General features: G+C 34.9%; 1 protein-coding gene and 1 long non-coding RNA gene across 2 annotated transcripts in view; one reads left to right on the top strand and one right to left on the bottom strand.

Annotated features, from left to right (window-relative positions):
• Positions 1 to 2,886: 2,886 nt before the first annotated feature.
• LOC121369407 lies at positions 2,887 to 7,138 on the bottom strand. Its single transcript, XR_005957611.1, has 3 exons — positions 6,075 to 7,138; positions 5,129 to 5,190; positions 2,887 to 3,840 (listed from the first exon to the last, which is right to left on the bottom strand). It is a non-coding gene; the product is annotated as an uncharacterized LOC121369407 (long non-coding RNA).
• Positions 7,139 to 10,242: 3,104 nt separating this feature from the next.
• LOC121368959 (myotubularin-related protein 14-like) overlaps positions 10,243 to 14,025 on the top strand; it is a 60,079-nt gene continuing 56,296 nt past the window's right edge. The window contains 3 exon segments of the mRNA XM_041493729.1: positions 10,243 to 10,388; positions 12,715 to 12,771; positions 13,099 to 13,196. Coding sequence (XP_041349663.1) covers positions 10,287 to 10,388; positions 12,715 to 12,771; positions 13,099 to 13,196 — 257 coding nt within the window. The 5' untranslated portion in view covers positions 10,243 to 10,286.

Below are 14,025 nucleotides of genomic sequence, written 5' to 3'. Positions count from 1 at the left end.
GGTATATGTAGTATTACATGTAAACACTTTCATTCATATGTCATCTTACGTGATAAACTTATATTTGTGTGAAAAATAATCAATATAAGTTGTAGAAGCATCACGAGGGGTATATGGCTTTTTATGTACCCTCTGTGTGTTCTTTTACCCCGAGCCGAATAACTGGTATCTCGTTTATTATTCTATTTATTACCCCAGCTATTTTTTCTTTAAATACCTTTATTTTAGACGCACGTTCATGTATAGAAACGATATAAACCACTTTACACATTGTTCTGAGTATTCCTATTGCTTTGTATTTTAATCACACTCACAGATAATTTTCAAAAACAAAAGTTATTTTTATTCTGCTAAATATATATATAATGAATTGCATTAAAATGACATTTTGTTATAAATTTAACACTAAAAACAGAGTCATGAACGCAAATTCTTTAAACGTCTATCACAAACTGCAGTATTATAATGACATGCATTCGTGTTTGTCTCATCTTAATAAAGGGGAAAAAGGCGAGATAGGACTACAGGTTTGAAAATTTAACAAAACGTTTTCTCGTTACCATCAGGCGTACGAGTCCCTTTTTTGTTTTAGAGTGTGTGTGTGTGTGTGGGGGGGGGGGGGGCTGGTTTTTGCCCCAATTAAAGGGAAATGCCCAATTCTGGGTAACAACGTTTATTCATCTGTGCATTATTACCAACAGCTATGAAGGGTTCTGTACGTATTTTACCCTGAGTGAGTGCTCCGCAAGGCTCAATGGGTAGGTGTAAACCACTTGCACCGACCAGTGATCCATAACTGGTTCAACAAAGGCGATGGTTTGTGCTATCCTGCCTGTGGGAAGCGCAAATAAAAGATCCCTTTCTGCTAATCGGAAGAGTAGCCCATATAGTGGTGACAGCGGGTTACCTCTCAAAATCTGTGTGGTCCTTAACCATATGTCTGACGCCATATAACCGTAAATAAAATGTGTTGAGTGCGTCGTTAAATAAAACATTTCTTTCTTTCTGTACGTATTTTACGTGGATTATAACTAATATTGGGAGTAGAATGATGGAAATACACAGTGAAACGTTTTCAGGCCAGCTTATTTTGGCCAAACATCTCCATTTTGCCCGAATACGGTTTGCCCCAGACTGGGGGGGGGGGGGGGGGGGTGTGTATCTGACCCCTCCATCTGGTACGCGAATGCTAATAATATACTAGGAACGAGTTTGAACTACAAAGTAATGAAGTGTAAGCTATCCCTCGCTTATGTCCCTTTCTAGCTGTGCAGGTAACCCATGTAAAAAGCGTGGTTTTGTAAACACGGGTAAAATTAGTTCATCAAGATTAACTTTGGCTACAAGTGCAAGCACTTTGGTAGTGCTTGCACTTGTAGCCAAAGTTAATCTTAATGAACTAGGGTAAAACACACACATGTGAAATGCACCACGGGTGTAGGTCCTGGTCAAGTTTTTCAATGTTTTACGCAAACCAGTGTTAAACCTAGGTTTTCATATAACCTGGTGTCACGCAAACCAGTGTTAAACCTAGGTTTTCATATAACCTGGTGTTACGAAACCCAGACGTGAAATCGGCCCGATGGGTTTACTGAGGGCAACTGGTTCTACTCACTTGGGAGTGCTCTGCGACTGTCTCGGTGTCAGATAGTCTGATACTTCAACTGCTTGTATTCACACAAGATAACAGGTTGGTTGTCTATCCAGGACAGCATTGATATGAGAGAAAGGAAACTACCGTAAACATAATATATTGGAATTTATTGGAGGGTGGAATTGCAGCAAATCTTTCAACAACACACACCGCTATCGCCACTCACCACAAAATAAAATTTAATGATTATTTGCCCATAACAACACAGAATTCAGCACAGTTCATATCCTAAAATAATTTCAAATTAAATACCTCTTTTAAAAATAAGGAATTTAGTTACATTGGCCGAGTAAGATAGTTATACCTGTTCAGCAGGTGGAGTACATAAAGAGCTGAACAAAACCAATCTACTACAACATGAAACTGATTTTATCTCCACTGCGAAAGATCGTACAGATTTACTTCCGCAAAGTAGTCTACTGTGATTCTAGCGAACTTTTGTAGCGAACTTTTTTGACCGGAAGTTATCGATTGGTAAAACTAAAAAGCTTGTCAAGGGAGACAACTCTTTATTACTTTTGTACTTTATCCGTTTTACTTGGAGCACCAGCTTAAATGTTTCGACATTGTCCCAATACCAATAATGAGCTGTTTAATGGTATATCGTACAAATAAATATAAAGAGACCTTGTATATGAACATAACGTACTGTAATTGTTATATATTTATCGTAAAATTTATTTAACAAGTTTATTAATTAATTTCTTTGATATCAAATAAAATTACTATTTCCTCTTTTTATATTGTTTTGAAAAACCCCCAATCCAATAGTCTTGCTTACTAGCAATAAAGCATACATGTTGTTTGTTTTAATTTGTAACCTTTGGTTGTTTTGTATTCCTGCTTTGTTTTTTGTTTTTGTTGATTAGGGTTTTTTTTGGTGTGTTTATGTTGGGGGGTGGGACTCACCTTCTGCATCTTGAATGTGTTAAACTTTTCGTTACATATTTTTTTTGTTGAAATGCATCAACCCTGATACCTTTGTGGTGACGTAAGTTAAGTGTACATACACACTAACTTAAAAGTACAATACTGTTACTTTAATTTTATAGAAAAGACAATCCATTGAATAATTTATGGAGTACTGAATTTTGTAATTTAAAAAAAAAATTATTGTAGAAAATTGAAATATTACCTACACATTCAATTTCAATTTCTTTTAATATTGCGTCACCCCAAAGGTTTCGGCCTAATTGTCAGCATTTCTAAAATAATTTTTGTTCTCAATAGGCCTTTCATGTAATTTTTTATACATGAAACCATAACTGGTCATCAGTCAGGGTATGAGAACAAAAAGGTTTTTCTAACTACTAAGTTTTATTTTGCATTCAAGAAGAAAGACGCTTCTTCTAGTGCCACCTTGACGGACAGAAAGATAATGTATTAACTGAAAGTAGTTAAACCCAGATTCCCAATGACTTATAAAATGTGGTCAGTCATCTTGGGATCGCTGTAACCCAGCTAGATTTTCAACCATTACATTTAATAATTAATTATTTAATTATCCATACAACAATTAGTGAAACTGTTGTTCACATATACTCAGGGCTTCTAGAATGTTATAAAAAAAAATCCCTTAGCCATGGATCAGTGATTTTAAAAATGTACTATCCATGATTAAAAATTAACTTTCGATGCATTCCAGTCAACAGCTGAGTGGAATGTCGTACCGACAAACCTAACTTTCCCACCCACATTTAAGACAAAGGCCATTAACTGCTTGTAAATGCTGACATTGTCTTGTACTGTTCGAGAGGTTTCATCTCTCAATGTAATGTATCTTTTCTTAGAAAAGATTTTGGTAATGTCGCAGGTACCTGACCAGACATACACAACAGGTGGTTTGCCATGCTCTTTAATTAATTTAGGCAACCTGCCTTTCAAAATATTAAAAAGTACTGCTGTACGAGCACCTTTTTCACAAAGGAACACTACAGGCAATTGCAATTCCTTATGTGCATTTTTCAAATATATTCCCCTGCTGTCAGCTAATAAAACAGCAAAACAGCTGGGATCTACTGAAGGAATATTAACCTGATGTTCTGCAATAAATTTGGCTAATTTTCTTTCTGCCATAGTTAAATTTAAAAGTGTTGAACAAAATTTATATCACTGTATATATTTGTAATTAAAAAGAAGGATACCAGTATGTATTCAGTTGCACAGTTTTGAAGATGTACAATAATCTGAAAAAAGAAATGAGAAAATGTGTAATATTTAATGTTTGTAAAAAAAACAAAAAAACAAGAGTACCAGCAAGGTACATGATACACCCATCAGGAGTTTAATGGAAAACCACAGATATTAATGAATATGTTACGGGTATGATTCAATTCTAATTATGTTAGCAGACCATAATAAAATACATCATAGATGGGCATATAAAAATTACCATTAATGAATTTTTGTATTAACTATTTACTATTTTACTGCTTTAACAATTGTTCAAATATCATTTAATGCATGAGGTGGTGGGTATGTGTCCAAATGTTGTTACTTTATGTGGGGTGTTGTCTCAAACTGTTACACAAAGCAGTTATTCATTATTATTTAAATGGTATGATTTTTGTTTGTTCAGGAATGGGTTGGGGAGTCAGGGGGGGGGGGGGGGCTTTTGTTTTGTATTGTAGGTAAACGTATGTACACAAAATAATTATCATATGGTCGAAATCTGCTTTCCCACATCGTCAAATACTTTAAAATTAAAGTATACATATCGCATGACTTGTTTGTGAATATTGTTGCGTGTGTTTAACTTACACATTACAAAATGTGTGATGGGGTATGGTTTAGCGTTTCAGAGCATTACAGGGCATAACATTGTTAGAATGTTTAATTGTAGTCGGACAATCCAGTTCCATTACTAAACATGATAACTTTTAAACGAAAACAAAAACAAAAGCAATATTAATTAAAAACAGGCAGTAATCACGCTTGGCAAAATGCCACAATTAACTCGCCAATTCCCGCTACAGCTATATTTAGAAAACGGGAAGCAGCTAAACGTTATATTATATGCTACTAACTATACATACATGTCATTAAAAGGGGGGATACGGATACACCAATATATCCCGATACTAGTGCTGACAAAATACACGATACTGTGTCTTCGGTATCGATTAATATTTTGACCGTGTATTGATTCCTACTTTAATTCTGTAACAATTTACTAATTTTTGCTGATGTGCATTGAAAAAAAGTCAAGGGAACAGATAACATGTAGTTGCCTGATTTTGTTGATATTTATTTTGAAAATACTGTTAATTGGCTAACGTGGTTTATTTATCTTGAGGTCGGAGTGTCCCGACATTTTTTCTAGCCTATACCCAAAAACATGCTGCACACGAGTAGTCTCCCCTACATTAAAACGAAATCACATACTGCATTCCAATACTTCTTTCCAATATATATTCAATTATGTGGGTCTTTTTTTTTAAGGAAGTTAAATGGAATAAATTAAAAAATACAAACCCATTTATGTAACTTCACAATTAAATTTCTTTAACTCTTCCAACATGCCCAAACTACATCATCTAAATATAGAGTAGAACACATTTAAACTTACCTGCTTTTCATTCAAACCATACTTTGCATCATACATTTATTGCATCTTAAAAAAACTTTACAACTATTACTAAAATGCATCAACCCTGATACCTTTGTGGTGACTTGTTTACTGTACATATTGAGCTTTATGTATAGGGACATTTCATAAATGGTATTGTCACTACAATACTTATGAAGTGGTGGTTTTCTTTATAATAAATAAGTAGTGGATGCACTGTGCATTGTTCAGAAATCAAGAAAGACAGAAGAAAACAATGTCACTACAAAGGTTTCGGCCTCATTGTTAGCATTTTAAAATGTACTTTTGTTCTCAATAGGCCTTTCATGTACTTTAAAAATGTGTACATGAAACCATAGCTGGTCATCAGTCAGGGTATGAGAACAAAATATGTATATATGTTTAACTACTTGAACTTTATGTCGTTTGTCTTCAAAAAGAAAACACCATCCATCATCTTCTTGATCATTGTAAACTTTTAAAAAAACAGAACAATATTCCCTTCTTGCATTTATCAAGAGGTTGATCATCTTGGGGTGGCTGTAACCCAACTAGACTCTTAAACCATCTTTAGCCATCTCCAAATATTTTTTAAAAATCCTTTGTATTTATAATGCTATGGTAAGTACGACTCACACATTACTAAGTGGCAATGTTCAGAATGAACAAATGAAACACCAACCCACTTCTACAACATGATACACATCAATGTTCAGAATGGGTTGTGTATAACATAAAACACCAAGTCACTTCTGCAACATCACATACAGCACCTGTAAATATTCTAAAAAATTAAAATAAATTAATACAAAGAAAAGTCATAGTAATAATAAGAAAAGCAGCTGAACACACATTTTACACGTTATTTATCAAGAGGTTGATCATCTTGGGGTCGCTGTAACCCAGCTAGACTCACAACCCATCTTTAGCCATCTCCAAATATGAAAAAAAAAAACCCAAAAAAACCCCTTTAAATTTATAATGTAAGTAAGTACGATTCATGCATTACTAAGTGAGATTGTTCAGAATGATTTGTGTCAATGAAATGAAACACCAACCCACTTCTGCAACATGATAAACATCAATATAAATTATAATTAAACATTGAATTAAAGTAATACTAAACAAAATTAATGCTAGTAATAAAAAAAAAAAAAAAAAATTGAAAATTATTCATGCCCGACATAACTTCATAAATATTCATCTCACTTGTATTGCAGTATTTCTCGAACTATCTGCCTTCTGTAGAAATGCAGGTTAGGGCATTTAGGAACACATTTGTTTGTTAAAATCGCTTTTGCCATTGCGCAAACATACACCCCACAACTACTTGAATCTGTCTGTCGACTGAAACCGGGCATTTCTGAGTAAATAACCAAAGACCAAGCTTTAACATTTAAGGGCTTTCCAAAGCACATTGCGTGTTCAAACATCAAGTATCTGGTTATCTGAAAAATAACCAAGTCATTTCTTCGCCCAAATGAGTCACAATAATATAATATATTATGTAATGTGTCCATCATTACTACAGTTCAATGGTTGTTATTTTCATTTAATGGAATAACTACATATCTATAATCCCACCATCTCTTATTTTTACTTTCTGGTATATGAATTGTCCATCTTGGTTGATGGGTATTACAATGAACCAACAGCTTTTGACTAAACCAACCACAGTCTACCATGTGAATATCTTGATGTTTCAGTTGCTTTTGCAGTGCAATCATGTATACATTAATGTGGTTGCTGTTTAGACACCTATCTGTATCAAGAATAAGGTTTAAAAAGTCTTCAGTTATGGTTATTCCTCCAATTTCAACAGCAACAGTGCTTTCCAGTTGATTCTTTTTTATAGGACTGCAATCAACAAATAGCTCAGATTTCTTAACTTTTAATTCTTTTTTTACAGAATTGCAACTTCTCAATAGACATCTGTTTTTGCACAGTTTTGTCGTAAAACAATAATATATTTTTGTATATTTTAAAATCAGTAATGCATACAGCTTTACTGATTTTCCTACTATCATTAATGATTTCTATTAAATTGCTGCCATCAATACAAAATAGAATCCATTTTCCATCCATTTCTGCAACAATTGATTGTAACTTGTATGTTGTTCCATCAAGGATTGTTGCAGTACTAATTTCATAGTAAATAGGCAACAACTTAATTTCACGGACACCCATACAACCCCAATACCCACCCCATCTGCCCTTAAACCGATTTTCGTGATGAAAATGGCTATGTAGTTCCTAACTCTACTCTATAACGGTATCAGCCAGACATAGGGATTTAAGTCAGATCATTTAGTTCTGTCTGTAAATGGAGCCTGAAAATGGGCAACAACTTAATTTCACGGACACCCATACAACCCCAATACCCACCCAATCTGCCCTTAAAAACATTTTCGTGACGAAAATGGCTATGTAGTTCCTAACTCTACTCTATAACAGGGTATCAGCCACACATAGGGATTCATGTCACATCATTTAGTTCTGTCTGTAAATGGAGCCTGAAAACAGGCAAAAACTTATTTTCACGGACACCCACCCCATCTGCCCTTAAAAACATTTTCGTTATGAAAATGGCTATGTAGTTCCTAACTCTACACTATAATAGGGTATCAGCCACACATAGGGATTCAAGTCACATCATTTAGTTCTGTCTGTAAATGGAGCCTGAAAATAGGTAACAACTTAATTTCACGGACACCCATACAACCCCAATACCCACCCCATCTGCCCTTAAACCGATTTTCGTGACGAAAATGGCTATGTAGTTCCTAACTCTACTCTATAACAGGGTATCAGCCACACATAGGGATTTAAGTCACATCATTTAGTTCTGTCTGTAAATGCAGCCTGAAAATAGGTAACAACTTAATTTCACGGACACCCATACAACCCCAATACCCACCCCATCTGCCCTTAAACCGATTTTCGTGACGAAAATGGCTATGTAGTTCCCAAATCTACTCTATAATAAGGTATTAGCCATGCATAGGGATTCATGTCAGATCATTTAGTTCTGTCTGTAAATGGAGCCTGAAAACAGGCAAAAACTTAGTTTCACGGACACCCATACAACCCCAATACCCACCCCATCTGCCCTTAAAAACATTTTCGTGACGAAAATGGCTATGTAGTTCCTAACTCTACTCTATAACAGGGTATCAGCCACACATAGGGATTCATGTCACATCATTTAGTTCTGTCTGTAAATGGAGCCTGAAAACAGGCAAAAACTTATTTTCACGGACACCCATACAACCCCATCTGCCCTTAAAAACATTTTCGTTACGAAAATGGCTATGTAGTTCCTAACTCTACACTATAATAGGGTATCAGCCACACATAGGGATTTAAGTCACATCATTTAGTTCTGTCTGTAAATGGAGCCTGAAAATAGGCAACAACTTATTTTCACGGACACCCATACAACCCCAATACCCACCCAATCTGCCCTTAAAAACATTTTCGTGACGAAAATGGCTATGTAGTTCCTAACTCTACTCTATAACAGGGTATCAGCCACACATAGGGATTCATGTCACATCATTTAGTTCTGTCTGTAAATGGAGCCTGAAAACAGGCAAAAACTTATTTTCACGGACACCCATACAACCCCATCTGCCCTTAAAAACATTTTCGTTACGAAAATGGCTATGTAGTTCCTAACTCTACACTATAATAGGGTATCAGCCACACATAGGGATTTAAGTCACATCATTTAGTTCTGTCTGTAAATGGAGCCTGAAAATAGGCAACAACTTATTTTCACGGACACCCATACAACCCCAATACCCACCCCATCTGCCCTTAAACCGATTTTCGTGACGAAAATGGCTATGCAGTTCCTAACTCTACACTATAATAGGGTATCAGCCACACATAGGGATTTAAGTGACATCATTTAGTTCTGTCTGTAAATGGAGCCTGAAAATAGGCAACAACTTATTTTCACGGACACCCATACAACCCCAATACCCACCCCTTAAACTGCCCTTAAACAGATTTTCGTGACGAAAATGGCTATGTAGTTCCCAAATCTACTCTATAATAAGGTATTAGCCATGCATAGGGATTCATGTCAGATCATTTAGTTCTGTCTGTAAATGGACCTCGAAGTTAGGCAAGAACTAATTTTCACAGGTACCCATATAAACAAAATAGCCACCATTATTGTGATTTTTATGATTAAAATGGCTATATAGTTCCAAACTCTATTCTATAATAGGGCATCAGCCATGCACAGGGATTTATGTCATTATCATACCATGTAATACCTGATGAAAAAGACAATACTACCCAGAGTACACATTTCAGTTTCATAGAGAACTAAGAGATAGCTTCTAAGTAACCTGAATGGCTGAGCCTGCTGAAGTCGATTCCTAAGACTAGCAGTAAACCGGGTAGGCCTCTGTATCCGTCGAACTGAGGGGATCAATCGGGAGAAAGATCGGCTGGAATCTGAAAAAAAACAACTAATTTCCTCGCAACAGCAGGACTGAACATGTTAGTGGCTGTGAAAAACACACAAATATTATGATTTGATACAATTTAATTTAACAAAAACAACAATATTATACTAAGTAGTAAACAATGCAATGAACAAATTCTAAAGCACAATTATTTAAAAGACTTAAAGTGATGGCAAATTAATATTGCAATATAAAAATTCGATCTATATCTATTAATTTTAACTCAGCGAACAAAACCTGGAAGCTAGCGAACAAAATGGCAGAGGTAAGGGGGTGAGAAGCCGGATGCGCATTGATACCTAAACTAATAATCATATTTCAGAATTGTAATATATTAGTATTCACTGTATTGTGGAAGAAATAATTGTTTATTGCAAAATCACTATAAATCTATTGATACAAACAGAAAATAAAGTAAATCAATATGGGAACTATATTCTGGAAAGACCTGACATCCGATAACCTCTTATTGTTCGCTGGCTTCACAGCGGATAGAAAAGTTCGCTAGTTTTATTTCAGTGCAAAGTAGTTTCGTTTTCTTGATCTTGCACAAGGAGTCCAATATTGAAGTCAGGTGATCACAATGAACGAAAGCAGTGATGGAATCGTGGATAGAAAAGACCTATCCGATCTGTTGGACCACTTCTCAAGAACTACTCATAAAGTTAGGGGCGGTGACATGAAGGTAAAGATGACGTAAACTCAACTGGTCGTTAAAGATGAATTCAGTTACGGTTGAGTATTGTAATTTCAAGACCCAATGGTTTGACTTGACCGGAAGGACCATAATTAGAAACTGAAAACAATAAAAATGTCACTTACCAGTACATAAATATGTTCATAGTAAAGTCAACTAAAAATGAACTCCATTGGAACATTCAACATTGCTGATATAATACCAACACACTTACACAGTTACTTTCTATGACTTCACATTCAATTGACGTCATTTAAAAGAAATGTTTTGTTTCTGGAACATTTCATTAAATTTCTTTTGTATTAAAAAAAACCCAAACCTCCTTTTTTTTAACCAACTGATGAACAGGACTAACATTCATAAAACAATGAACAATGAAACGTCATAAAATTTTAAATGGTGACAACTATGGAAACGCTGACAATCAGTATGGAACATGTAATTTACTGTTCATTGTTTTGACTATTTGATCTACAGTGATGGCAAAAGAATCGATCACCTCTCCTGATCACTCACTGAAGGAAATGTTTTATTTAATGATGCACTCAACACATTTTATTTATGGTTATATGGCGTTTATCACTCAATGGTGCAGTACATTAAAAGCAGAATTTCTGGCATTAGAACCCACTCTCATGTAATCTGTCAGTGCCTTATTTGCTGTTTATTTGATAAGACCCCCAACTCTGGTAGTACTCATTTAATTACTTTATCGTGGCCTTACAGAGTATCTCGCTATGTGTCACATGACCGAAAGCTGTCATTTTTGCCATCCAACCCAAACCATTTTTGTCTACTTCCGTATTTTTGATAATGTGAGGTTTCGTTTCTGGGGTGAAAACAGGAATTAGTGAAAACCGTTAAAAAAAATATATAAACAAACATTTTGTTCTGGTTATACCTGTTTGTATAGCATTATTTCTGTGAAACTTGTTCATAACCTCTTGGTGTGTTTTCTGATGTTTTTATTACCAAAACCGACTGAAGCGCCATCGGGCTCAAGAATTTCACGAAAATCGCAGTCTCGAACTTACTATACTCTCGATTTTACAATACTCGACCATATTGATTTAATCTTTGACTTGATTGTTAGTTTGGTTGGTGTTAACATGCTTGCTATGGACATAAATTTGCTGTATACTTTTAGTCAAAAGTCCGAACCACATTGTTAACAAATTCACAATAAATTACTGTCCTACCTTTAAATTAATTTAATTACCATTATAATACCATTACAAAAACAGATTCCACATGCTAGATTGTAACCAGGTCACATAAATTGACTTTGCTGAGACCTCCTAGGACAAATTGCTGGCTGCCATTTTGCATTTTAATGGAATACTCTTCAAGAGGGGTGTATATTGATATGACATAATCAAACTACGTCATGACATGAGCTATGGTAATACGTAATCATCATGACATCAAATTAATTACGTCACATACTTTGGAGGCTTCCACCCCTCTTGAAGAGTATTCCATAAAAAAAGCAAAATGGCAGACTGTAGAAAATTGCACATGTTTTTCCTAGGACATCTTGATGAAGTCAACATAGGTGATATCGTGTCAGTCTAATATGTGGAATCCGTGTCACGAGGGGTAGAACATAACCCAATTGATGCGCATTTGGTCTGAGATCGGTGGGCCAATTGTGCTATTTCTCGCTCCAGCCAGTGCACCATGACTGGTATATCAAAGGCCGTGGTATCTGTCTGGGATGGTGCACATAAAAGATCCCTTGCTACTAATCGAAAAAAATAGCCCAGGAAGTGGTGACAGCGTGTTTCCTCTCTCAATATCGGTGTGGTCCTTAACCAAATGTCCGACACCATGTAGCTGTAAATAAAATGTGTTGAGTGCATCATTAAATAAAACATTTCCTTCCTTCTGTGTCATAATTTATATCTGGACAAAGTATGGGGAACAATCTAATGGTAATTAAAGGTAGAAGAGTAAACTATCGTTGTTGTTAACAATGTGGTTCAGACTTTAGTAGTAAAATTTAAGAAGGCCAAAATATAAATTAAGAACCTTAAAGATGAATTGCTGTTGCACAAAATAGTGTAGCCCCATTCATATGCACACATGAGTATTTGTTTACATACATGCAAATTTGCATATCTCAGTGAATGTGGTCATGTGATATGTAAATATACTGACATGGGTAATTTTGAATAAATATAAGTAAAAGTATTGCCTGAGTATATTTTACAAAATTTGTCATACATGTATTACAAACCTGAGGTTATTGAAGTTGGAGACTAGCTGATTGAAATAAATGATTTGAGAAACATGACTGATTTTATAATTGCAGGGAGATACGATAACTGAAACCTGTCGTATGCTGATCGCAAAGGACTATAAATATTCAGTAAGTAAAGGACTAAATATTCACTAAGTAAAGGACTACAAATATTCACTAAGTAAAGGACTACAAATATTCAGTAAGTACACCGAGTGGAAATGTTTACAACAGATTTAACTACATATCCAGATTTATTTGATTTGCTGTAACCCGCCACTTTATATTGCCAGTGGATCAGCTGAAGAAACTATAATAATAATATGCCTGAAAACTAAACAGTTGCAATGATTTTATGAGTTATATTAAGCAAAAAATATTTTATTTAAGTTTGGATTTTTGATTTTTTAAAGTTGTTGTTATCTTGTATTTATTAAAAGTTGTATACATTTTCAGATTCTGACCAATTTCAACGGTGAACTATGTGCACATTACCCGAGCAAGATTATCCTTATGGAGTATGAAGTTCACGATGGACACCACAATTACGAACAGTAAAAACAATCACTTGTTTGTTAAACTCTTTTTTAATTATTAAGCATGAACACGTTTTGATTGGTTATATAACTTATAATTATTCTCTTCAAGTTAAGATTAAGTGAAATAGTTTTTGGTACTCTTATAATTTAATTTAGGTGTAACAAATGCCAGACTTCAGTAAACAATCTTTTGCAGCAATAATTAATAGACAATCGATAGAAGCTAACCTGTAACTATCCAAAGTGAACACATGAGTGAAGCATTAATTACAAGACATTTGACGGAAGACTGCTTTATTGAACTACGTTTACACTTAGTTCTGAGCACACCATACAGCACACAACTGTAGCCATCCAGCTCTGCTTTCGTTACTGTAAATATTTACTGTCCTCTTTGTTGATATACGATATGAAAGGCTCCATGCTAATAACTTACTCTTTGTAGCAATATTATGTGCCTTCTGTCATTCTGTGGATTAAGTGTTAAATTACCATTTTTGGACATCTACATAGGAAGTGGGGCATGGGGTTGGGAGCAGCACTTTCATTGTCATCCCCAGATGTTAAGATTATGCATCCCCCATCCTTCCAGTTGAAAGGTGAATTAATATATTGCTGACACCTGTGATGTAGCAGCCACTGACTAATGTGTTGATGTATTGTTAAAGGTGATACATGTTAAACAGACTGCTGGTGTTTTAACATCATGTAATCCTCGTGATTCTCTTTCTGTTTTATCTTTACATTTTTTGCTGTTGACATTATCTGTTTTTTTCTTCTGTTTTTTTCTTCACTTTTTTATTTTAAACAATTGTATTGCGTGTTTCTTCTTTGATGTTAAGTG

Source organism: Gigantopelta aegis, chromosome 3 (assembly GCF_016097555.1).
Source record: "Gigantopelta aegis isolate Gae_Host chromosome 3, Gae_host_genome, whole genome shotgun sequence".
Lineage (NCBI taxonomy): Eukaryota > Metazoa > Mollusca > Gastropoda > Neomphalida > Peltospiridae > Gigantopelta > Gigantopelta aegis.
Note: the sequence above shows the minus strand (reverse complement) of the source record. Positions and strands in the feature narration are given on the sequence as shown.